The sequence below is a fragment of the Homarus americanus genome, unplaced genomic scaffold (genome assembly GCF_018991925.1).
Source record: "Homarus americanus isolate GMGI-L3 unplaced genomic scaffold, GMGI_Hamer_2.0 scaffold24523, whole genome shotgun sequence".
NCBI lineage: Eukaryota > Metazoa > Arthropoda > Malacostraca > Decapoda > Nephropidae > Homarus > Homarus americanus.
Genome location: NW_024744357.1, coordinates 3652515 through 3677096, shown reverse-complemented (window position 1 = coordinate 3677096; position 24582 = coordinate 3652515). Strand labels below are relative to the sequence as shown.

Here is a 24582-nt window from a genome sequence, read left to right as displayed (position 1 = left end):
TTTCTGGGCACAGGCGGCGGAGTTGTGGTTACGTGAACAGAAGCGACATCTCGGCCGATCATGACGACAGCAGGCAGTGAAGTTGTGACCCCAATGAGAACAGACAACACAAAATGCAGGCTCAGGATGGTAGGCTTCTGCTTGCAGTGGGGGTAAGAGTGGGTGGGCATTCACAGTGGTTGGGCACTCCCTTCCATTCCACTTGACAATGACAGCTGGTTGTGGAACTCTTCCCCCAGTAATGGCGACGTATACTCAGTATACTAGAGTTAAAGTCACGCGCATCTTCGATGTCAGCGTATAAGGGGAAACGTTTCACTAGGATGTAGCAACATTCATCCGCGTCTACAGGGGGCGGCAGCAGGACGACCCCGTCAAAGCCAACAGTACTAAGTGTTTCATAGGCCTCAGGAGTCTGATACTTGATAAAGTTCCGGTTCTTACCTTGTCGGAATTCAATGCTGAAACCGTGCTGTCTGCAGTACTTCATCATCCAGTTGAAGCGTTCCTCTACAGTTTTCAGAGAGTCCTTGGGGAAGTGGAGATTCAGCTTACTTGTTTGTTTGGCAGAGGGCAGGGTGATAGGGTCCATGGCATTGGTGTTTCCACTGTGGCTAGCGTTTCCCATAGAAACATTACCGTCACTGTCATAATCACTGGGGTCTGACTCTTGAAGGGTGTTGGATTCAGTATGACCAGGCGAGATGGTAATGGCATCAGTATCAGAGATGTCTGCGTCTGCATCTATGAGAGAGCCTCTTCTGGGACGTTTATGTCGAACCCCCATGCTGGCAAAACGGGCCAGCTGAGGAGACCTTCATGGGACGATCGGGAAGACGAGAGCACCTATGGGTACGTGTGGGTCCTTGGGTGGTCACGCCACGACTGGAGGCCGACCTCCATCTAGAAGACAGTGGCGAGGGTCACTCATCCGAGCCCTTCAGGAACACGACCTCCTGCCTGATATTGTTGTCACCCCTGCTGTTGGTTCGTCTCCTTCTCCCTGGCTGGATTTTCAACCTGAAGTGATTGCCCTCGATGGACCGCTCCCGAAATCCCAGGTGAACCCTGTTATTCTCTGCAAATACCACCTCGCCAGGATCGCCCACTAGACCCCAGGTAGGGTCGTCCTCTACACTGATGGTTCTGTTGACCCCGCTACAGGTAGGGCCGGGGCTGGTGTCTACATGTCCCGTCCTGATGCCCCTGAGCCTGTCAAACTGTCTCTCAGAGTTTCTGACGGGGCATCCTCCACTCAGGCTGAACTAATAGCCCTCCTTGCTGCCCTTCTCGGTGAGGAAGAGGCAGATGGTTTCTGCCCCTTGCTTGTTTGCTGCGATTCCAGGTCTGCTCTCGACGGGATCGCATTTGGATCAGGGGAAAATAAGGACCTCATCCTCCGAATACGAGGGTTAACATCCACACTTCAGGATGCAGGCCGTCCTGTGACATTCCTATGGATACCCAGTCATGTCGGTATCTTGGGGAATGAGGCAGCAGATGGCCTTGCCAAGACTAAGTTGTTCCTCGAACACTTTTACAACTTAGGACCCAAATTCGCCGCAAACAGAGAGAAGCTCGGGATGCAGCCATCCCCCCTAGACTCCCCGCCCACCTGGTACGATGTCCTCCGTAAACTTCCTGACCTCTCGTACGTCTATGGGAAAGGGTCGCGGAAAGGGGACGTGATTGCTGCCCGTATCATCATTGGGTAAGACTTTGCTTGGGAGATTGGTATCCCCGCATCCCCTGAGCAACGCTCTTGTGCATTATGCAGAAGACCCGACAGCAGCACCCTTATCCACTACCTCCTAAGATGTCCCCACACACAACGCTTCCGTGACGCCTGCTGGACCACCACTCCACGACCCCCTGACGGAGACACGATGATCCTCCCCATACTGGCCAGATATTTTGTAAATAACAATGATTATGTGTTAAAGGAATATCCTTCCTTCCTTAGGTTTTAGTAAGCCTCTTTATAATATTTATACTGTATATACTTGTCACACTTGCCAGATGTTTCTGGTGTCATTGTACAGGGGTACCTAGTGACAGCACTAGGATCCCGCTTCCTCAATCAAGGAATAAACAATTGAAATTGAGTGCAAGTTTCCCCAGATATTCTTCAATGGTGACAACCGCTTGATAATATTCAAATGGCTATATAGTATCTAACAGACATATTATTGAGGTTATCTAAAAGAAAATGACTTGATTTTAAGATAATTAATTCCAGTCAACGAATGATTTTAATTTATCTATTGGTAGGAGAATGTGATAAATAAATGTCGCTATTTTCAACAACTTTATTAATCCCCAAACCAACTCAGAGAAACCTTTGCATAGTACACGTTTAAACCCTTCAAACACAGTCTGTTATCTCCCTTCTGTACTAGTCTTCTTTTCTTCTGTTACGATACTTCATTTTCTATATTATCATATCATCACAATCCATCGTGATATATAAAGCTGTAATGATGTGTTACGAACCACGCTATCTATTGTCATGATCTACCTACCCAGCACTACGAACCACGCCATCTATTGTCATGATCTACCTACCCAGCACCACGAGCAACGCCATCTAGGGACGAAACCCGAGTATGACTAGTCTTAGTCACCACTCCGGGGTTTCCCTTCTCTATATCCTGGTTGTTGCATCGCCTCCTCCAAGTCTTCCTCATCAGCTCCAGATCGAGGAGAGTTCAGTTCACTCTGGGAAGTAACCACACTAGGATCACCTATCCTGGAAACCTACGGCACAGTGACTACCTACCATCTTCTTCAATACTCAGCCTTACTCGTCAGACATCTCAGCTCCGCACTTAAGTATTTGTTATCCTATATTGCCTCCCCACCTCCACTTGCTTCTAATTGTTGTATGTTGTATAAATATGTATATAATGTTAAGCCAATGTTGCGTATGTTTAGGTTAAGTATGGTTGAGGGTAAATTATAGAAAGCTGAATATTTTGTTAAGGAATTTATGGTACTTTATTATACACAACAAAAACTTGCATCCTTTGTCTACCTTTTTATAGTCCGATTGTCTTTGTTTGTTTAAGTTTTTTATTGTTGTTGCCTGTTGGGATCTGGGTAGACTTTTTACTATATTCTAAATCCCCAACTCGTAACAGATGGTTCAGAAAGAGAGCACTAAGGGTATCATTGTTGTTTTGTGAAGTCTGCCGTCCAGCATGCACATAATAACCAAATTCACCAGTCGCCTCCACTTATCCCCTATCTCCTCTAAAGGTAATAATACCCTGTACTGTAATTAATAGGCAACACAGTGTTGATGGCATCATAATTATTTCAAGTTAATCTTAGAACTGGTGTTTACTGTGGAGATGAGTGGAGCCAGCCAGAGGAATGAGATTGACGTTCATTGGTTACTTATTGAAGGAGACTGACGCTTATTGGTCACTTATTGTAGCGCACAGAAAATTGTCATATAACAGATTTACAGGTATATAATATAAAACAACATATATAAAAGTATATTTATATTTACTGTATATATAGTAGTGAAATCTGAGAACCTGTACTATATTATATAAATATATAAATATACTTGTATACATGTTTTATATTACAGTACAGTATATAAATATATTATATGAAAATCTTCTGTGCTGTTGAAACGAGTTCATGGGCAAGATGTACAAAGGATGTGATGTCTGTTGTGATTGGCTGATGTCAGATGTGCTACATTAAAGTGACCAATGAGCGTCATTCTCCTTCAATAAGTGACCATCCTGAAATCTGAGAACCTGTACACACACTATTCCGAGATAAGACCTCAGCAAGAACAGCCCTGAAAATCCTTTGGAAGCAGGTGAAGACTGTGAGACTCTATCCCCCATCTTCAACCCCTCCAGAGAAGCTGAACCTCCTCGTCCTGAAGAAGTTATTTACTTCTTCAGGTATTGAAGGGGTTAAGAAGGTCGTCGGCCGAGTGGTGGCCTTATGGTTACCTTCGGTGACTGGGGGCAGGCCAAACAACTGAAGTAAGTTACATGCACTAATAACGTGCCAGTTAAGCTGCGCGTCGACTTTTGGGACAACGCTATGTGAAGGGTCATCTACCACACCGAACTCAAACATTTGAAAAACGACAAACTAGAAAAACTCATCGGGAACGTTGTAGCTCAGAGGAAACCTTTAAGACCCAACGGGCAAGCCACCTCCGCATTGGCCGATTTCCTCGGCATACTTTCCAAAGAGTTTTTACTGGGATGGGACACCATCCCAGTAAAACCATACGTATAAAGACCAATGAGGTGCTACTATTGTCAGCACTACAGCCAGGCAGTGAAGAAGTGCTAGGCTAGGGAGGTCTACACCACGTACGGGGCGACCGGGCACCAGCATACCATGTGTTTGGCAACAAACAAGAAGTGTGCAGCTTGTGGAGCTCCTCATTCCTCCCCCGACTGGCTGTGTCCTAAGTGGAGGGAGGAGTGTATGGTAGCCAAGTTGTGAACCTAGAGGAACCTTACATACAAGGAGATTCTCCTTGTAGTTAAAACCAAGAAATAAGAGAATGAAGAACTACAACAAGAAAATTAATGAAGAACCGAAGAAAGAAAGAACAAGAACAAGATAATGAAAAAAAGCAAGAACAAGACAACAAAGAACAAGAAGCAGGTAAAGGCCAAACTAACACGTCTACAGCCATAATAACTGGCGCAGTTGATGACCAGGAAAGCAAATAAAGAAGAAGAGAACCTGTAAACACATGACAGGACAGTTTCAAGGGACAATCCAAGAAGACCAGACACCTTGGCAACTACACTGACTAACATACCCCAAACACAATACAGTATAGGATGTCCATTGACTAACATTCATGTTCTTTATTACTGCTGAGTATCGAGACCAATGAAATATAGAACCTTGAACCTTTTTTTTATGGTAGCACCCTGTTTGGAGATGGAGTCCAAAACCTCTCACTTTTGAGGGTAGTGCAGGACCCAGTGTGCAGGAATGTCCTGGAAGAATGGGTGACTCACCAACTGTAACGGCTAACCATTAACCCAGAACCTGATCCACTAACACCCAGGCCACCAATTACTACTGGGTGTACAGGCAAGCAAATACACATGCATACACAAAAATATACCTACTAACTACAAGCTTGTAGTGGATTTCTCCCCTACAAACGCTGTTTGTCGCTGCGTAGCCGACCCCACGAATTCCACAGTGTGTGCCTCGTGGTCTAGGTCAACCAGCGCCGCCATACATCACGGAGCGGGGGTCAACTACTAAGCCTCGCCTACCCCCCGCTATTTAAGACCTGACCTCGTGGTGACCTGTCTCTTTCTACCTACACCAACCAGCCAGCAACACCTCCTCCTCCTCCGCCTGCCTGGTGGTCCTCGCTCCCGCCGGCGAGCATGGCGACCCACAAGCTGGTCCTCCTCTGAGCATCCTCACCAACCAGCTCTCTCTACATCACGCTTGTAACCATGCTGCCTTCCCATCACCAAGCTGCACTGTACATCCAATACAACATGTATACAGAGAGCACATTGTGAGTTTCCTTTCTCCATCCCATCCTGAGTGTGAACCAAATATCTCGTACCCCAAAATACTACAGACGGGCAAGGGGTGGCCTACAGTAATTGAGGTGTATGTTAAAAAAGTAAAGTAACATAACATAAGAAATATAAGAGAAATATAACCTTTTCCTTTTCTTTTTTAAATTTCTTTCTATTCTTTTTTCGCCTCCTAGGGCCCCTTGTGGGTCGCTCGACCTGTGCTCGGATGGGCTAATCCTGTAAAAAAAAAAAAAGTTGCGTACTAAGCAACGAAATCAGTTGTAATTTTTTTTTTATAAATTCTAAAAAATCTTCAGATGCTTTAGAAAGTTTTCCGAACCAAAATGTAGCCTTAAGCACCAGACAGAACCTACAGAAAGCGTACTGTCTTAACCTATTATTTTATTAAAGAAAATTATTTTTATCTAGTTACTAGAGTTACCCAAATAGTTCAAAGAAAATGTATGTCTTGTTTTGTGAATCTAAGCGACCCGACGGATCAGCTGAGCTAAAAACAACAACAATTACCATCGGCCGACGGTGTAAACAAGTGTAAGCTGAAGGAGATGTAAACAAACGTGAGCTCAAGACAATATAAACAAATGTAGGTATTATTTGGGTAATTATATAGGACTAATCCACGAGAGAAATTGATTGAAAACGATTACAAAAACCGCCGGATTTTCATTGTTATATTATAGTGAACAACGTTGTAGTTTGTGGAAATATTAAAAAAAAAATTATTAAAATAAACTCTACTTAACATTTGTGGGTTATGAAGAACCGACCTAACCTAACCTAACCTATCCTAACCAAACCTACCTACCCTTACCTAACCTAACCTAACCTAACCTAACCAACCAAACCAACCAAACCTACCTACCCTTACCTAACTTCCCCGGTATATTAAACAGAAAGAACTTACTATGATATGGTGAAATTTGAGGCATGTTCCGGACGTGAGATGACACGACCGCATCGGCGCTATGCAGGTGGCAGGTTAGTCCTATATATTAACCATTATTTCTTTAAATGGTAAATACTGTACAGATGCTGTAGCTACTTCACTCCTGAGCAGTTGCTTCACGGTCCGACTAATTACCCAAATGTAGCCAAATTAGTCGCAATGAAATCAAATAATGGTCCTACATGAATAAATCGGACTGCTAATCACTTCTCGACTAGTATTTGGTGTCAGAAAGTCAAAAAAAATTGGAAAACTTACTTTAATCTGAGTTAATAGATCGCGTGCATGTACCGACGGAGCGAGGAATTACCCAAATGTAGCCGCAATGAAGTCAAATGATGGTTGTACAAGCGTAATTCGGGCTGTGAATCATTTCTCGATTATTATTTGGTGTCATAAAGTAAAAAAAAAATTGGTAAACTTAATTTAATCTGAGTTGTGCTGTGTTAGGTTAGGTTAGGTTAGGTACATGCACTCGATCTATTAACTCAGATTAAAGTAAGTTTTCCAATTTTTTGTGACTTTCTGACACCAAATACTAGTCGAGAAGTGATTGGCAGTCCGATTTATTCATCTAGGACCATTATTTGACTTCATTCCGGCTATATTTGGGTAATTCCTCGCTCCGTCGGTACATGCACGCGATCTATTAACTCAGATTAAAGTAAGTTTTCCAATTTTTTGTGACTTTCTGACACCAAATACTAGTCGAGAAGTGATTGGCAGTCCGATTTATTCATCTAGGACCATTATTTGACTTCATTCCGGCTATATTTGGGTACATTTGGGTAATTAGTCGGACCCGTTGCTTCAAGTTTATAAGGGATTCATTCGTCCTAACATCGACTACTGCTCTCATATCTGGGGTGGCTCTTCTGTCCATTTGTTAGATAGGGTAGAATCAAAGGCATTTTGTCTTATTAACTCTCCACCTTTTGTTGACGATCTCTCTTCCCCTTCTCTTCGCCGCAGTGTTGCTTCACTCTCTCTCTTTTACAGGTACTTTAATGGTCAATGTTCGGTGGATTTGGCATCCTGTGTACTGCTGGCTAGGTTGTGGGCTCGTAACACTCGTCTTGACAGCGGTGCCCACCATTTCTGTGTAGTTGTCGGTCACGCTAGAATAACCCGTTATAGTACATCCTTCTTTCCCCACACAGCCAAACTGTGGAATGCTCTGCCTTCTTCTGTGTTTCCGTACTCTTACAATCTGTTTCACTTCAAAAAGCTGGTTTTCTGGCATCTTCGTGGTGTAGATTAATTTAGTCTTTATCTTCTATTTTTAATTTCTTTTAATTCCTATTTTTTCACCCCCTAGGCCCAGTTGTGGGTCGATTACCTGTGCCCGGGTGGGCTATTCCCCGTATAAAAAAAAAGAAATAGCCTACCTTGTGGCCACAGTCGAGCCCCCCAGATTCCCCAGGTTCTACCATCAGAACCTAACATAACCTGGGTAAATTTGCAGTAAAATTTCACTTGTTGCCAATGTACGAAATCGAAACTGAAACTATGTTTTTCCGATGGTTTTGATGTCTCACCTACCATACCTCTGTGTCACCTACCATGCCTCTGTCTCACCTACCATACCTCTGTGTCACCTACCATGCCTCTGTGTCACCTACCATACCTCTGTGTCACCTACCATACCTCTGTGTCACCTACCATACCTCTGTGTCACCTACCATACCTCTGTGTCATACCTACTGTGTCACCTCTGTGTCACCTACTATGCCTCTGTGTCACCTACCATACCTCTGTGTCACCTACCCTATGCCTCTGTGTCACCTACCATACCTCTGTGTCACCTACCATACCTCTGTGTCACCTACCATACCTCTGTGTCACCTACCATACCCCTGTGTCACCTGCCATGCCTCTGTGTCACCTACTATGCCTCTGTGTCACCTACCATACCTCTGTGTCACCTACCATGCCTCTGTGTCACCTACTATGATGCTTCATTCTTTGCCTGCAGTGCTGGTAAGTGTTACTTTTTTTTTATTTAGTAATTACTTGTACACATATATGGATCAATACTTTTTTAGTGTATTTTTGTAGGAGGTGGGAAATGCCTCTATAAGTCGGAATTTGGGATAACTCGGCAAGGCCAGAGCCCCATACGTGCTGAGTTATCAAGGGTTTACTGTGTATAGCTGACAGAACTGTGACAAAAATATATAGATAAGTTACAGTCCATGTGTGTCTCACCATGGCTGAAGAAGGTGAGGAGTTAGATATGTGTGTTTCAGCATAGTTGAGACTGCGAAAGACAATGATTATGATACTAGTGATGAGGAAATTGACATGAAGGGTGTAGCTAGTGAATGTGAATATATTCATGATGAAAATATAAGTGGTTCTTGTGATACCAGTAGAGACGTGAGTGACAGTGATGGGGGCGAGCCAAGCGTTGTGTCACATGTTGGGACTGGTGTATGGATGCCATTACTTGATGATGATGTATGCCCTCCTTCTGTGCCATTTACTGGAGTCAGTGGACTAAAGCACCCCCCTAATAGTGATGCAATGCCTATAGATTATTTCAACCTTTTTCACTGATGATATAGTCAATAAAGTAGTTCAGGAAACCAATCATTATGCTGAGCAGTAGATAGTTAGTCATGAATAGTATTTGAGGGTAAACATAGATCTATTGTACAGTTATGGATAAAACAAGGTAAAACGTCAGTAAAGGAATTCTATGCATTCCTGGGAGTACTGTTCAATATGGGATTGATGAGAAAACCTACTCTCAGACCATACTGGGGCTGCTCTAACCCAAGCTAGTCATCCCATGGTTTTGAGAACACTTCAACAGGGAAAGGTTTGAATTGATTGTGAAGTTTTTGCACTTCAATGATAATGCTGCTATGCCCCAATATCATGACCCTTCATACAAGCCATACAAAATCCAACCTCTTATTGATTGTTTTCATAAAAAGTTCAATAATATTCTGAATGGGAAATCTCAATATATGAGAGCATCATTGTCTATACTGGCAAAACCTCATACAACTCCTCCCCGACTTACGACGGGGTTAGGGACCCAAATCCAGGTCGTAAGTCCGAATGGTCATAAGTCCGACATAGATAAAAAAAATTTTTTAAATTCTACGATGAAATACAGTACAGTAAAAGTAATAAATAATGAGGAATGGATACAGTGTGACTGAGCACTTACCTTTAATGTAGTCAGCTGAATGCACACGGGGGCCCCATAATTTTCTAATTATACATGGAGACTACATTAACTGGAAACGTTTCGTTATAGAAAATGCGCTCGTCATTTGAAGAAAAAAAAATTGGTCACAACTGCCGCGGTCGTATGTTCCGACGGTCATAAGGTCAGCGCAGGTCGTAAGTACCGATGGACGTAAGTTGAGGCAGTCGTAAGTCGGGGACTACCTGTATATTATTATTTTTGTTATGCAATCGGGAAATAGCATACTTATTATATCCAGGTTGGGCATGCTACAGCAGCCAAGGGGGTCCTTTAAGTTACGGACTCGCTTTCTGAGTCCACTGATAAATATTTGTTTTGAGTATACCGATCAAGGACTGTAACTCCAGTTACGTGATAAACAAACAGATACAGTCCCGTGAATGCTTTTGAGTATGTGGCCCCAGTACTGTATATCATATTAACATGCTTGGAGAGTTAACTTAGATTAAGTTGTGGGATGATAATTGCCATAATCACATTACAAAAATAAAGACTAATACCCTGTACAGTACTGACCTACAGAGAAGCAGTTAATTACTGTACAGAGAAATGCACAGTATTGTAGTAATAACAAAAATACTTTATTTTATATTATTTTATTTTATTTACAGATGCATCGGAACTCACTGTTGATCAAGAAAATGGCTTGTGTTACAATGTTGGCAACTGCATTTGTGGTAATATCCCTTGTACCCGTGTCTTGGGCCTCCACTTGCCCTTTGGTCCTCAAAACAAATGCACAGGTGGAACGAAGGCTACTGAATGAAGGCTTCCACAGGTGTGTGTTATTCATTCACATTATTGAACTTTAGATTATGTGTTACACTGCACAGTATAGTACATCTGTATAGGGCTGCCATAGTAATGTTTGTAAGAATGTCAATAATCCCCCTCTGCTGGGTTGTATCCGTAAGAATAATCTAGGGTGTTCCTTAGTGGCACATGACACTTCCTGTTGGTCGAGTATTACTGTATCAGATACACTTTACTGTACAATACTTATGAAATATGTGTGTGGTAAGCAACTGGTAATAAAAGAAATTAAAATTAAAATGCTACGCAGTATGCTGTTCTTAAAGTTTCACTGGTAACATATGTAGATTACCGAATCCAAAAGGTATGAAACACGTGGTACCATATTTATTTCATTTAGTCCATATAGCACGTGGACTTCAACATATACCGTAATCAACGGTAAAATGCTACTCCCACCACATAAGTGGCACGGGCAATCCCCATTGGAGGTTCACGGCGCCATCAGCTCAATGAACAGGCTTTTTGTGAAATATAACGAAGTCTAGGATTGCTTTTAGTGTCCTTGTGGCAAAGGTGGTAGCGTTCCCTGGAAATATAACGAAGTCTAGGATTGCTTTTAGTGTCCTTGTGGCAAAGGTGGTAGCGTTCCCTGGTCACACACATAAGTTCGAGGGTTCGAGTCCATATAGCACGCGAGACTTCAACATATATATATATATATATAATTTTGTACTTAAATGTACTACACTAAAGGAATAAAAAAAATTTTCTTTTGCAAACTATGTGAAAATTTGAGTATAGACATTACATAGTTTGCACTGTCACTTGGAATCGAGTATGATGATTATCCAGCTATGCTACAATGATATGAGTTATTAAGGATATCACCTAGGTTGGTGAGCTCTGAGGTGACTAAAGAGGCCGATACGGGACCGACAGGGTCGATCACACGTTACATATGTGGTGGGCTACATCTAGTGCGGGAGGGGTGGTGGCAGCGTCTTTCCGGCTCTGGTGCTTGTCTCCCTCGGTTTACAGTTGGGCTAATTCGAAGGTAATGACACCTTCTCGTGTGATGATCCTCCAAGCGTTACGGTGTGTAGTGATCGTCTCCGAGGTGAGGGTGTTCGATTTGGCACTTTTTCAGGTTTGTCTTAAGACTGTCCTTATACCTTTTCAGTTGCCCGCCAGCATTACGTTTATTATTCGTTAGATGACTGTAAAGTAGCTGCCTTAGCAGTCTACTGTCATCCATGCGGGTAACATGGCCAGTCCAACGTAGTTGTTCTTGGATAATGGTAGCCTCGATGCTCCTACAGTTGGTGTCAGCGAGAATACTGGCATTTGTTCTCTTGTCTTCCCAGCGAACTCAGAAGAAGGAACGTAGACGAAGTTGGTGAAAGTTTTCAAGTCCATTGAGGTGCCTCCTGTATGTAACCCATGTCTCACTGCCACATGGCAGGGTGAGGATGACCACTGCTCGAAGAACGTGCAGCTTTGTAGATAATTTCAGCTCCCTACAGCTGAAGACACAGGTACAGAGTTTGCCAAAGGCTTGAAATGCACATCTGATCCGATGTTGAATCTCTTCATTGATATCTGCGGTGGTGGACAGGTAGGAGCCGAGATACTGATAGTGGGTAATATTAGAGAGGGTAGTACCGTTAAGCTGGATGGATGGTGGAGGTGTGGCTCAACCAGGGACAGGTTGAAAGAGAATCTGAGTCTTGCACACATTCACCTCAAGGCCAAAGTGTGCATATGCATCTGTATAGGTGTTCGAAGGATCTCCTGTAGGTCACGTTAAGTGTGAGCGACAAGGGGAGGTCGTCTGCATACTGAAATTCAGTAATGGAAGCTGCCGACACCTTTGTTCCTGCCTGGAGTCGTCTTATGTTGAAAAGACCCCCCTTCACTCGGTACTCAATGTCCACCCTGCTGGCTAAATTGGCACTGGTACGAGTAAGGAAGGCAGCCAAGAAAATGGAAAAGAGAGTTGGTGCCAGTAAACACCCTTGTTTTACCCCCGTTTGGATGGGGAAGAACTCAGACTAGATCCCATTGTGCAGGACACTGCCGTTCATGCCATCATGGAGCTGCCTCACAATAGCAATGAATTTTGGCGGGCAGGCAAACTGGCTGAGGGTCCGCCAGAGGGCTTCCCTGTTGACCGATTCGAAGGCCTCAGTTAGGTCGATGGAGGCCATGTATAGGTCACGAAGCTGTTCTCTGCACTTTTCCTGTATCTGGTGGGCAGCAAAGATCATGTCAGTGGTGCCACTTGATGGTCTAAGTCCTCATTGAGATTCTGGGAGTAAGTTTTCTGCCTCAGGTAGTACAGTAGTCTGTTTTGCCAGCTATGGACAGCAGCGAGGTCCCGCGTTAATTGCCACAGTCTGACCTGTCTCCCTTGTTCTTATAAATATTGACGACGGAGGCGTCTTTAAGAGCTTGGGGATTTCCTCCTTTTCCCATATATTCTCCAGGAGAGAGTGGAGACGGCTGGTAAGCACAGGTCCTCCTGCTTTATACACCTCGGCTGGGATTCCATCAGGCCCTGAGGCTTTGTTATTTTTCATCTGTTTGATGGCAGTAGCTACCTCATCCAGGGATGGAGGATAGCTGAGATGGGTCAGCTCTGGATGTTGAGGGACCTGCTGGGTAGTCAGGACATCCACATCAGTGTTTCGGTTGAGCAGTGAATGGTAGTGCTTTTTTCCAGCATCTTTAATTATGGAGTTACTATCGGATGAGCGGAGGGTGGCTGTGCTATGAGTGATTGGCCCATAAAATGTTTTAGTGGAATTGAAAAAATTCACTCATCTTGTATTGATCTGCAATTTTTTGCATTTCACATGCTTTGTTTTTAAACCAGTCGTTCTTTAGTTTACGAAGTTCGCGCTGGGCCGCCGCTTTCTTCTTGCGGACCTAGACTGAGGGTTGTTCTGCCAGTCAGTTAAAGCAGCACTTTTATCATTTACGAGTACTGTACATTGATTTCCGGGTCATTTGCATCAAACCAGTCCTGATGTATTCTTTCGATCTGGCCATTGGGATTTCACTTGCCTAGTCCATTTCTCCCTATGGTTCTCTGCCAAATGTCAGCACCTCTGCGAACTCTGTCATTGAAGTCACCAAGGAGCACAACCTTATCTTCTCTGGGGATAGAGGTTAGCATTCTATCAAGGTCGGCATAAAAGGCCTCTTTGATGTCATCCTCTGCATCCAGTGTTGCGGCGTATGCACTGATAAAAAAATCATGACTTGAGTGATTCAGTGGGACTCTGAGCATCATGGGGTGCTCGTTGATCCCAATAGGCATTTCAGTTAGCCTGTGTAGGATGCCTCGGCGGATGGCAAAGCCAACAACATAAATGCGGTTTCTCTTGGCAGCAGGCTTACCCTTCCCGAAGAAGGTGTAGCCATATCCCCGTTCTGTGAGTCGACCCTTGTCTGGGAGCTGGGACTCACTAATGGCTGCTATGTCAATGTTATATTTAGCCAGCTCTTTTGCCACACGGGTGGTTCTTCTGCCAGTATCCAGAAGGGTCCTGACATTCCATGCAGCGACCATAAGAGGTATAGTTTGTTTTTGTTTTTGTTTTGATCTGTGATTATAATTGTGTTTTTGACTGCTTTAGGATGACCTTACTGGGTGCGGTTGCCCAGTCAGGTTGGTTCTTTAGGCAGGCTATGTTTAGGGCACTTTTTCTAGCCCCCTCCCCATGTGGGATGAACAGAGTGGCTCCTCGAAAGGGCCGCTCAGTCGCACAGACAGGACCGGATTGCATATACAGTACTATATATAATGAAGAGGAGAACCATGGAAAACACAAACATCTTGACTAAGTTGGGTGCATTCTGTAACTTGAGATCCATTAAGTGGGGAAAGATGGAAAGAAAAGCTAAAGGATGACATGTACTCTCCTGAAAATTTAAAAATTAACTTATCAAGCAAATTTTTTTTTCTGTTTCAGAGATTTGGAAACAACAGTATTTTTGTCTTCCCCAGAGGACCTACAGTCATGTTTAGTTCTCATTAAAGAAGTCCTCCCTCCTGGCTCTTATGTAGACCCTAATCAACTCCGCTTCCTCAGAGCATTTGGGGGTCCTGATTTCCATGTTCCACAGGTGAGCTTATTCTCATATATATATATATATATATATATATATATATATATATATATATATATATATATATATATATATATATATATATATATATATATATATATATATATATATATATATATATATAGTTAACACTGCACTGATAACAGTTAATACCACAAGTTGCTAGTCATCATGTACTGTAGTGTATATCACATACTGTATAAGAATGTACTATACTATATGTATAATATCTCGAGAAAGTATCTGCCAGGATGGGTCTGATTACTTCTGAAATGCTACATGCAACTCGTGATGTCCCGGGAGGGTTGGTATGCATGGCTCTGTGGCATACTGATCCTACTGCATTTGGTAACCGAACATCATATTAATTACGCTGATATAAATACACATTGCATTACTTATGTTAAACTATGTCCCAATGCAGTATCTATCATCCGTCGTCTCATAATGTTTCACAGTGTGGACAGATACTTTTTTGAGATACCGTACAACCGTACATGAATAGTAATTTTTTCCAATGGAAGCTCCAGGAACTAGTTTTATTGATTATGCTGTTGATAAAGAGAGCAGTATAGTAACTTTAGATCTTAGCTTATATATGTATGGAGGGATATTAAAGTAATACAGTATAGGTGTTGACTATTGTACGATGGAGTTAGGGACCTCAAAAAGTTGTAACATAGTAATCGATCGTATATCGATACAGTATTTATGACTTATGGGGGAAAATAGTTTCTTTTCCTGAGGCCCTGCAAGCTAGAGTAAGTACTCACAGTAGTTATTTTTCAACTTGTAATTTTGAGTAGACATACGTACTGTAATTTTCTTGTTTGTTTTGTGTTTTGTTTTTTGTTTTTTATACTTTGATACATACACACACAGTCTTTCATACAGAATGTACAAAAAAATATATATATATAATAATTATCATAAGATAAAAAACAAAGGGAATAAACATTTCTTGTGTCCACAGGAGTTTGTGGATCATGGGAGGGGAGGGGGGGAGCAGGAGGAGGGGTGCAGCATCAGGATCTGTGCCTCCCTTATCAGGTCAAGCTGTGAGATGCATTATTGGTATTTTTCAACTCACAATTTCTGATAGATGTACTGTACGTAATTTTATTCATATGCAAAAAAAAAGGATATATATATATATATATATATATATATATATATATATATATATATATATATATATATATATATATATATATATATATATATATCATAAGCTCAAAAACATAAAGGGAATAAACATTTCTTACATGTGCAGGACTTAACACATATAGTGGGGGTGGGGGAAAGGGAGTAGGAGCAGCGTGGGGGATCTCAGCTCGCTGTCTCATCCCATGTGTAGTGACATGTTTGCTAAATGGTAGTGGAGTATATTTTTCTTTTATTTTATTTAATATTATTTATACCTCACATTTACTGGTGTAGTATATATTATTTTATGTACAAAGAATAACTTCCACACTCAAACCATCCTCTTGATGACGTGACACTGTTCAACTGCTTGGCCTGGCAGTCACCAGGGACAGGCAGAGTCTCCCACACATCCTGCATTGGTCATACAAGTTATGCCATTCGGAGATTGCGTTATTATATATCGAAATACAAGTATCGCAAGTTATTGCACATCACTTTTTCATAGCAGTCACAATGCAGAAAAGGCATTTTTGTAGCAACCATCGTAAGACTGATCGTAGCCCTTGCATAGTGGTAAATGGTGTTAATTTTTTAACATCGTAAAACTGATTGATCATATATAGACCCATTGTGTTACTGTCATTACCCGTACGTAATTTTTTAATTTCTTTTACTTTGTTATATGCACACACAATTATATGCACACACATCTTTCATACAAAATGTGAAAACAAAATATGAAAGAATAATTACGGTATCATAAGGTTAAAAACATACAGGGAATGAACATTTATTAAGTGTGTGCGAGTTATCACAGAGCGGGGGAGGGAGGAGCACTGAGGGGGATTTCTCAGCTGTTCTGTCTTATGTCCCATGGAACAATTGCCAAATAAGCAATGCAGTATTTTTATTTTATTTGTTATTATTATTTTTTCCTCGTATGTTATTTTATGTACAAAGAACAGCTTCTTCCACATGCAAAACCCCCCTCTGGGTGACGTGACACAGTTCAATTGCTCATCCTGGCAGTCACCGGGCTTAGGCAGAGTCTCCCACACATCCCGCGTATTAAGCCATTCCAAGATTGCATCATCATATCTCAAAATATTGAGAGTTATTGCACATCACTTTTTCATAGCAGTGACATTTCAGGTAAAGCACTCGAGTAGCGACCATCATAAATCTGATCTTAGAAATCACATAGTGGTATTTGGTGTTAATTTTTTAACATTGTAAAACTGATCGATTGTATATCAATCAATTGTATAACAGTCAACACCTGTATCAAGAAACTTTTGTCTTGATACTTGGGTAATATCAGGGTACAGTATATGGTCCTGTCCTGGGTGATGTCATCAACAGGTCTGTACTTGAGAGTATTTTGTAATGTCATTAACCATGACTCATGTTGATGGGCTGAGTGTGCCTGATAGTCAGAACTACATATGAATATCCCACAAATATGTTGGAAAAGAGAGGCAGTACTTTTATTGAACTGGATACCCCATCAGGCTTTTTGATGAGGACCAGAAAGATAATATAATGGAAAGGAAACAAGAGAAAGTGAAGATAAACCAGAATAGTGGAGAAGAACAACAGTTTGATGTAAGTCAAGAAGTGAATTTGTAAATACTGTAATAGCAAGGTGGTTGTTTTGAGATAATTTGCAGTAGGGATGTAAAAAGTACAGTTATTGGATAGAGAGAAGATAAAGAACATAGCTTTTATGTTTTGTTTTGATTTGTATGAATGGTTAGAAGTGTGCAAACATTTGATATTTTTAGATAACTCTCAGGACTGATTGTTGAGGTCAATCTGTTAACCATGATGGATTGAAGCATTTTTTCCACACACTTGCTGAAACTTTCAAGCTATGATGAAGATGGCTTTTGTATTAATCTATAAAATTCAGGATAGTAGGTTCTCATTGTCACCTCTATTATGTATTGTTGAATGTCCTAAGTTAGTACTGTATGGTATATAACTGTTGTATGGTTTTCTGAACAGATTATTAATGTGGAGACTCCAGAACATCTGTCGCCCCGAGTTCTTGCTTACTTCTACATACTTCCTCAGCCTATGAGTGATGGACGATGGCTGGTGAACATAACTGTTCCCATCCACCTACGCTATCACAGGTATAGATGATAGACAGTAATATTGTCACTGCTATTTTGTGCCAGAGGACATGTGCATGGTGGGGTAAACTTAGTTTATACTGTACCATTACTCTACCAAGAACATGTTGTGGCTGGTGCCTGTACCGGACTCTCACATTTATTTCGGTCATTTATCCAGTACTTCTTAAAGCAGTACAGTATAATGTTTCCATATTTTTACATTAATGTCAATGACAGTAATTATTGCTGCATTGGAAATAGTATTAACAATGATCTATGACATTATGTCTTGTCAAAATTAAATTCTGTATAATGTGAACAAAACTAGAAAACTAGTGCAGTTTAATTTTAAATATAAGGAACTGTCATTGAGAAACAGGAGACACAATGAAGAATGCTTTGTTATTAAAGTTAACTTTAATAACAAAGCATGGAGTTGACTTGAGGGTAGACTCTCATATTGTTTCTAAATTTTGTTGTCTTGTTTCTGATTATTTGTTAGAGGATTTTCCCATTATAATTATTTGTATATGTTTTTTTTGTGTATGTGTGTGTGTGTCTATGCACACACACACACACACACACACACACATACACCACAGGTTAAAGAAATTACTGTCTCTAGTATGAATGGCTCCCTGTCCCGGCCACAAAAATGCCAGCAACTTTAAAACTACCCTCAGACATATTTGGGTACATCCAGGGTGTCATCCGTGAATAATTGAGGTCCGCAAATTAAAAATCCGTGAATTGTCAAAGCATGTTGTACTAATATACTGTAGTTGGTTTTAAACGAAAAAATTAACCCATGCGTTGGAGGGGTACCTGTTATAAATAAGGCGCTGCACGAGTGTGAAACAAAGTTTGCCATCAAACTGCCCCGACAGCGACCACTGAATCTTTTCATACATTTCCACCACAACTTGGTTTTGTGAGTGGCCTGCTTGGTATACATGATTCCATTGTAGCAGATTTTTTAACCACGTTGTTAATAGTTTTCATGGCAATAGGCATAAGTAACATTTACGGATATAATCTCATAAACACCTAACACTAGGTATACACATATCCTCTGTCATCTCCACAGCATGATGTGGTTTTGCCCAGCCAGACCCAGCGGCCAGTTGTCGTTAATTGCCTTGCCAATGACATCGTAAGTCTCACATATAGAAGAATTGCCAAAGATACCGGCTTACTGCACCTCAGTGGCATGGTGAGGAAGAGGGGAGGGGGACCTTGGATCACTGAGTGACGGTCAAAGTCAAACTCAGATGATTATCAGGTCAGTAATGACTGTTATGGGAATATTAACAATCAAAACTTAATAGAAATTACACAGAATTAGAAATCACACTTTACTCAATAACCAGCCCTAAAAACCCCACCTTGAGTAGAAAACAATTAAATAACCACCAACCCACCTCAGTCAAATGTTGACCTTCAACTAGTCTCAATACTAGACCAATTTGGTGTGAAAACTGCCAACCTGACAACTCTGGGGAGACTTACCTTATCATATTTATCAAATGGTCACCCTTTAGAGGTGTCCATGCCAAGGGAAGGAGGACAGTTGCCTGTGTAGGTTCCCTGTATTGTTCTTGGTAATTTTGTCAGGGCTATTTTGAAGTCCAGTACTGTTCTGGATTCCACATAGTTCTACCACACTCTGTGTAAAGAAATACTGTATATCCTTATATTGTATTCATTCTACATGATAACTTGGCAAATTTTTCGTTATGTCCCCTCGTGTTGATGGTACAGTACGTGACAAGGGGTGTGAAACTGTGGATTATCCTGTTCGCCGGTTCCCTGTAGTTCAGTCCTTGTTACTCAATTGTGGCTACACATCAATGCTGCATAATCCGTATTACAGTGATCGTTTATCTGTTATTTCCTTTTTTGTTTGTATCTTATCACACACGAGTTAATTTCACTGTTTCATGCCTATTCATTCAGCCCTTACTATGGTGCTGCATTGCCACATCTCTTACCCGATCCCTTGCACACTCCCAAGATGAGGTACGTTCATGTGAAGGCAACTGTACCTGTATATCAGCATCCATCTTGGGTACTTGATGGCAAACTTGTCTGTGATTTTGCTGATGTCTAAATCCTTTGCATGGTGAATCTGTATCAGAGCCAGCACCCATTATCACCCACCCTAATCATCTCCCTCCATAATCTGTTGTCAGTGGTGGTAACCCTTGTCATGTGAGGTTATAACTCCTGTCACCTTACATCTATTGCCCCTTACTTGGCAGTTCCTTTGAAATGTTGACAAATTGACACCGGTTGTTGACCAGAGGCAGGTGCTAATGTAGAGATAAATTACCTACACTTGGTATAGGTCACTAATTCCATTTAAGATTTATACCACTAGCCAGGAATGTGTATAAGTTGGTAGGGGACGAGTTGGTCTTGGTACGAGTTAACATTTGACCTGACCTAATGCCAGGTGAGTTATACGAAAGAGTAGAATTAAGTGTGAACACCACCTATTCATGTAAGGATGTTGTTGCTTTATATGTTTTGTTTCGTTTATCTTAATATACATTATAATTAGTGAAAAGAGAAGAAGTAATGATGAATGTGTTCTCAGAAAGCTTGAATTTGTTTGTGACTTTGACGCTAAATTTTCTTTATTTCAAACTTTTTTCCAATCATATCTTGAATGTTAATGTGTTCAAGTAGTTTTATCTTTACATACATTATATTCAGCATTAGAGTGAGTCTGAACTGGGTATCCTGAACAATTTTATATGGATTTATTTGCAATATATCAATAATAATCAAACTTATGTATGAGCCAAGGAGCTGCAAGGGGGTGGGGCTTGTACTGTCAGCTAAAAAAGTAGCAGACGTTCCTTTAATGTTATTTCTAAATACAGTTAACCCTTCCTATTCATGGGGGTTAGATTCCAAGGAATGGAACAAATTGGCAAAACCGTGAATAGCACAACTTATACTACTTTAGTGCACTACTGTATACTTATACAGTGTATGAGAAACTAAGGTCACCAATACTACTCGCCTTTGTATGTAGACGTCTGGAGCTTGATGAAATGCACTGTACATTAGGATGAAGTATGGTTACTGAAGCATAGGGAGGTCATCAGGATCACTGTTGGAAGAGGGTGATGCAGTGATGGTTGGTGGAGAGCCATGTGGTGGGGAGGCAGGTGGTGGAGAGCCATGTGGTGGGGGTGGTGGGGAGGCAGGTGGTGGAGAGCCATGTGTGGTGTGGTGGAGGGAGGCAGGTGGTGGAGAGCCATGTGGTGGGAGGCAGGTGGTGGAGAGCCATGTGGTGGGGAGGCAGGTGGTGGAGAGCCATGTGTGGTGGGGGAGGTAGGTGGAGGAGGCAGGTGGTGGAGAGCCATGTGGTGGGAGGTGGGTGGTGGGGAGGCAGGTGGTGGAGAGCCATGTGGTGGGGAGGGCAGGTGGTGGAGAGCCATGTGGTGGGGAGGCAGGTGGTGGAGAGCCATGTGGTGGTGTGGTGGGGAGGAGGCAGGTGGTGGAGAGCCATGTGGTGGGGAGGCATGTGGTGGGGAGGCAGGTGGTGGAAAGCCATGTGGTGGGGAGGTAGGTGGTGGGGAGGCAGGTGGTGGAGAGCCAGTGTGGTGGGGAGGCAGGTGGTGGAGAGCCATGTGGTGGGAGGCAGGTGGTGGAGCCATGTGGTGGGGAGGCAGGTGGTGGAGAGCCATGTGGTGGGAGGCAGGTGGTGGGGAGGCAGGTGGTGGAAAGCCATGTGGTGGGGAGGCAGGTGGTGGAGAGGCAGGTGGTGGAGAGCCAGGTGGTGGAGAGCCATGTGGTGGGGAGGCAGGTGGTGTAGTGGCAGCAGCAGCTGACCAAGTAGGTGAGGGAGATGAATCAGCTGGGCGAGCCGCTGGTTCTTTCTTGAAAAACATCGTGATTGGTAGTTGTTTCCTCTTGGCTTTGACATCTCTAAACGTTTCACTCCACTAGCATCACTAACACTAACACTAGGCAGTCTGTTAGGGGCCATTTCATTACAACATAAGAGATGCTGTGTCATAGGCAATGGTTGAGCACAAACAAAGAGAGGGGAGTTGCTGCGGGCATGTGAGGGTGATTCGTTGTGCTGTGAGCAGACTCGTAAGCTAGCCACCATCTACTTACCGCAAATAGTCCAAATCACGAATCGCAAACCCGCAAATAGCAGGGGTTTATTGTACATCAAATGGTGTGAACTGACTTATGGTAAATTAATTATGAAAATGTTTGGCAGCTAGTACACATCCTCTACTATTACGTCATGTGGCCTAACCCTGATTTCGGGGCAGAGAGTGAAGTGTGTTCACCTGTACTAGGACAGGTAGTACAGGACTCAGTGTAGTAGAAAAGAAAAAGGTAGAACACATTTTATGACTGTGGTTTCTGCAGAAGTCTCAGAATGTCATATTAGAAAACAGCGAGTGTAGATATATATACAGGTACAGGTATATATGAAAAACATTACATTTCTAGGGCTCGGAGTGGAGAGTCTTATTCATTGGAGGTCCCAGTGAGATTACAACACCCGGCTGTACTTGTCCAGTGTGAAGATGTGGGTGGAGATGCATGCCGGCCTCTTGTACAGCTGGAACCATGTCCTCCAAGTGGTGTGCAGCTGTGTGAGTGGCTGCCTGTAAATACCTTCAGCGTAAGTATCATCTGTTGGGTCTTTTATTGTACAGTATTATTGTCTTTTGTCATACTTGATGTGAAAAACGATGGTGGGAAGAATACAGAGAATTCAGTTTTGTCTTGTAAGTGTTTTCCTGCCGTGGTACAGAGTGGCTGGAATCAAGAGCAAATACAGACTTTCCTTTCAGTCCCCATTACTGCCATGACTGCTTGAACCACTCAACATCATTCTTTTCTTTCATTACAGTAATAGACTCTGTTACTTCCTTTTTGGCCCCCCCCCCACCAGCCCCACCCCTTACAGCTCCTTCTTGATCATCCCATTCTCCTCTTGAATTATACTATGGATGGTATGTATTCTCTTTTTCTTTTCATTTTCTTTTCTACCAATCTGCTTATTTTTCTCCATTTCCCTATACTCTTTGCTTCTTTTACCTCTCGTTACTTGCAACTGACTCTCATACTTTGTGCTCCTCTCCATAATTACCTCTACAGTACAAGCTGCTTAACTCTTAAACAGCAAAAATCATCTGTGGAAGTTAGCTGTAGAGACGGTGATCATCGTCTGTAGAAGTTAGTTGTAGGGACAGTGGCCATCATCTGTGAAAGTTGTATGTTCTTTGAATTCCATTTTTGCAAATCTGGGGGAATCCTTAGTCACCAATGAAAGGTTAACAGCAATATCATTATCCAAATGGCCTGTAACTAAGCAATACAAGATCCCTAGGCAATGATGAGTTGTGATACATCTAATGGGTCACTTACAGAAACCCATCAACCTTAAATAGAACTTTGTCTTTTGGTCTGTGTCCTGAGCTTTGATTCACTAATATACAAGATTTTGTCAAAGTATTGTACACTCACCAAACACTTCTCGAACTCTATAAGCACTATGCAATCTGAAAAATGAACGAAGAATCTAAAATTCTTCCAAGATGGCAAGCCCCTATTCTGCTCATTCTCATATCCATCGTGCCCAGGTGTTCAAGAAGTTTTTGTTGAGAGTGTACAAAGATACTTTTCCCATTGAGAGAGAAAGTTCCCTTTTGATTAAAGATTTGTTTTGATATTTACCATATGTTAATATATGTGTTGTTATATTTTTAGACGAGTGAGGCAGTTATGGGTATTGTTCCAGTGGGCAATACAGACCTGCTGGACACCGTGCTGCTCACTACCACCTGCATCACTGCTGGGGCCACACTACTGATCCTGGCAACACTTAGGAAGAAATAAATCCTTTGAGTTAATGCTTCAAGAAGTAATTACTCGTCCAAGATAATCACTTACTTAAGATTAAGCATTTTCAGTTAACATCTAGAAAACTAATGTGTTTGACTTGACACTAAATCCAGATTCTTATTTAGTTGTCACTTATAAACACTAAAGCTTTTGAGTTAACACTTAAAAAAAGATGAATTGCTTATACTGTATTTATGTTATGTTTAGAGAATTATAAGACTTCGAGTTCGCTAACTATTTTTCATGGACAGTTTCCCATCATTGTTAAAGTTACAGTCAGTTCTGCTATAACGCGATAGTTGTGTTCTTGTAAAATATCGTGTTATAGAAAATTGCGTAATAGAAATAACAGGGCTTATGGAGAAAATAGGGTTAGGTGCAGATTACTACTTGAAATCGAAAAACAGTTGGTAATTAGCCTAACACAAAGGATAGCACAGTCTAAATAAATGTTACATTCATATCTAATAATGAAATCATACAGTAAATGTAACACTTTACCTTGAAAAAATATGAATATAACTTGATGGGGGAGAAGGGTGATTTTGAGGTTGATAACATCGAGCTTCTCTTCAAGTGTTATATCCTTTCTTTTACAATCATCACCGGGAATTCGATCACCAGAATGCTTCTTGGAGATATTCTTCTTTACCATATTCACAGTTAATACCACAAAATTGGAGAAATAGTAAGCAAAAATCGCGTTACAGCAAACAAGCGTTCGCGTTATACAAATATCGTTCCGCTATTCATAAATCGCGTTAGAGCAAATTCGCGTTATCAAAACACGCGTTATACCAG

The 24582-nt window shown here is 41.8% G+C and overlaps 1 protein-coding gene across 4 annotated transcripts; it reads left to right on the top strand.

Moving 5' to 3' along the window:
* The first annotated feature begins 6028 nt into the window (after positions 1 to 6028).
* LOC121877841 (phosphatidylinositol-glycan biosynthesis class X protein-like) lies at positions 6029 to 24307 on the top strand. Of its 4 annotated transcripts, none has more exons than XM_042383732.1 (7): positions 6035 to 6150; positions 7832 to 7966; positions 10348 to 10514; positions 14470 to 14623; positions 17783 to 17913; positions 22381 to 22555; positions 23647 to 24307. In XM_042383732.1, exons 3-7 carry the CDS (start codon positions 10348 to 10350, stop codon positions 23773 to 23775), a joined length of 756 nt encoding a protein of 251 aa, XP_042239666.1. In that variant the 5' UTR covers positions 6035 to 6150; positions 7832 to 7966; the 3' UTR covers positions 23776 to 24307. The 4 variants fall into 4 exon arrangements, with proteins under 4 accessions (XP_042239664.1, XP_042239666.1, XP_042239665.1 ...); XM_042383731.1 differs by lacking the exon at positions 7832 to 7966 and adding an exon at positions 6461 to 6545 and having other exon boundaries at positions 23647 to 24306; XM_042383730.1 differs by lacking the exon at positions 7832 to 7966 and having other exon boundaries at positions 6029 to 6150; positions 23647 to 24305.
* Positions 24308 to 24582: the final 275 nt, after the last annotated feature.

Excerpts from the sequence above, each read along its gene's own strand:
- LOC121877841 (XM_042383732.1), top strand. The coding sequence starts at position 10,348 with ATGCATCGGAACTCACTGTTGATCAAGAAAATGGCTTGTGTTACAATG. Across the intron at positions 10,515-14,469 it reads CTGAATGAAGGCTTCCACAG|AGATTTGGAAACAACAGTAT; the intron begins GTGTGTGTTATT and ends TTTCTGTTTCAG. Across the intron at positions 22,556-23,646 it reads TGCCTGTAAATACCTTCAGC|ACGAGTGAGGCAGTTATGGG; the intron begins GTAAGTATCATC and ends TTATATTTTTAG.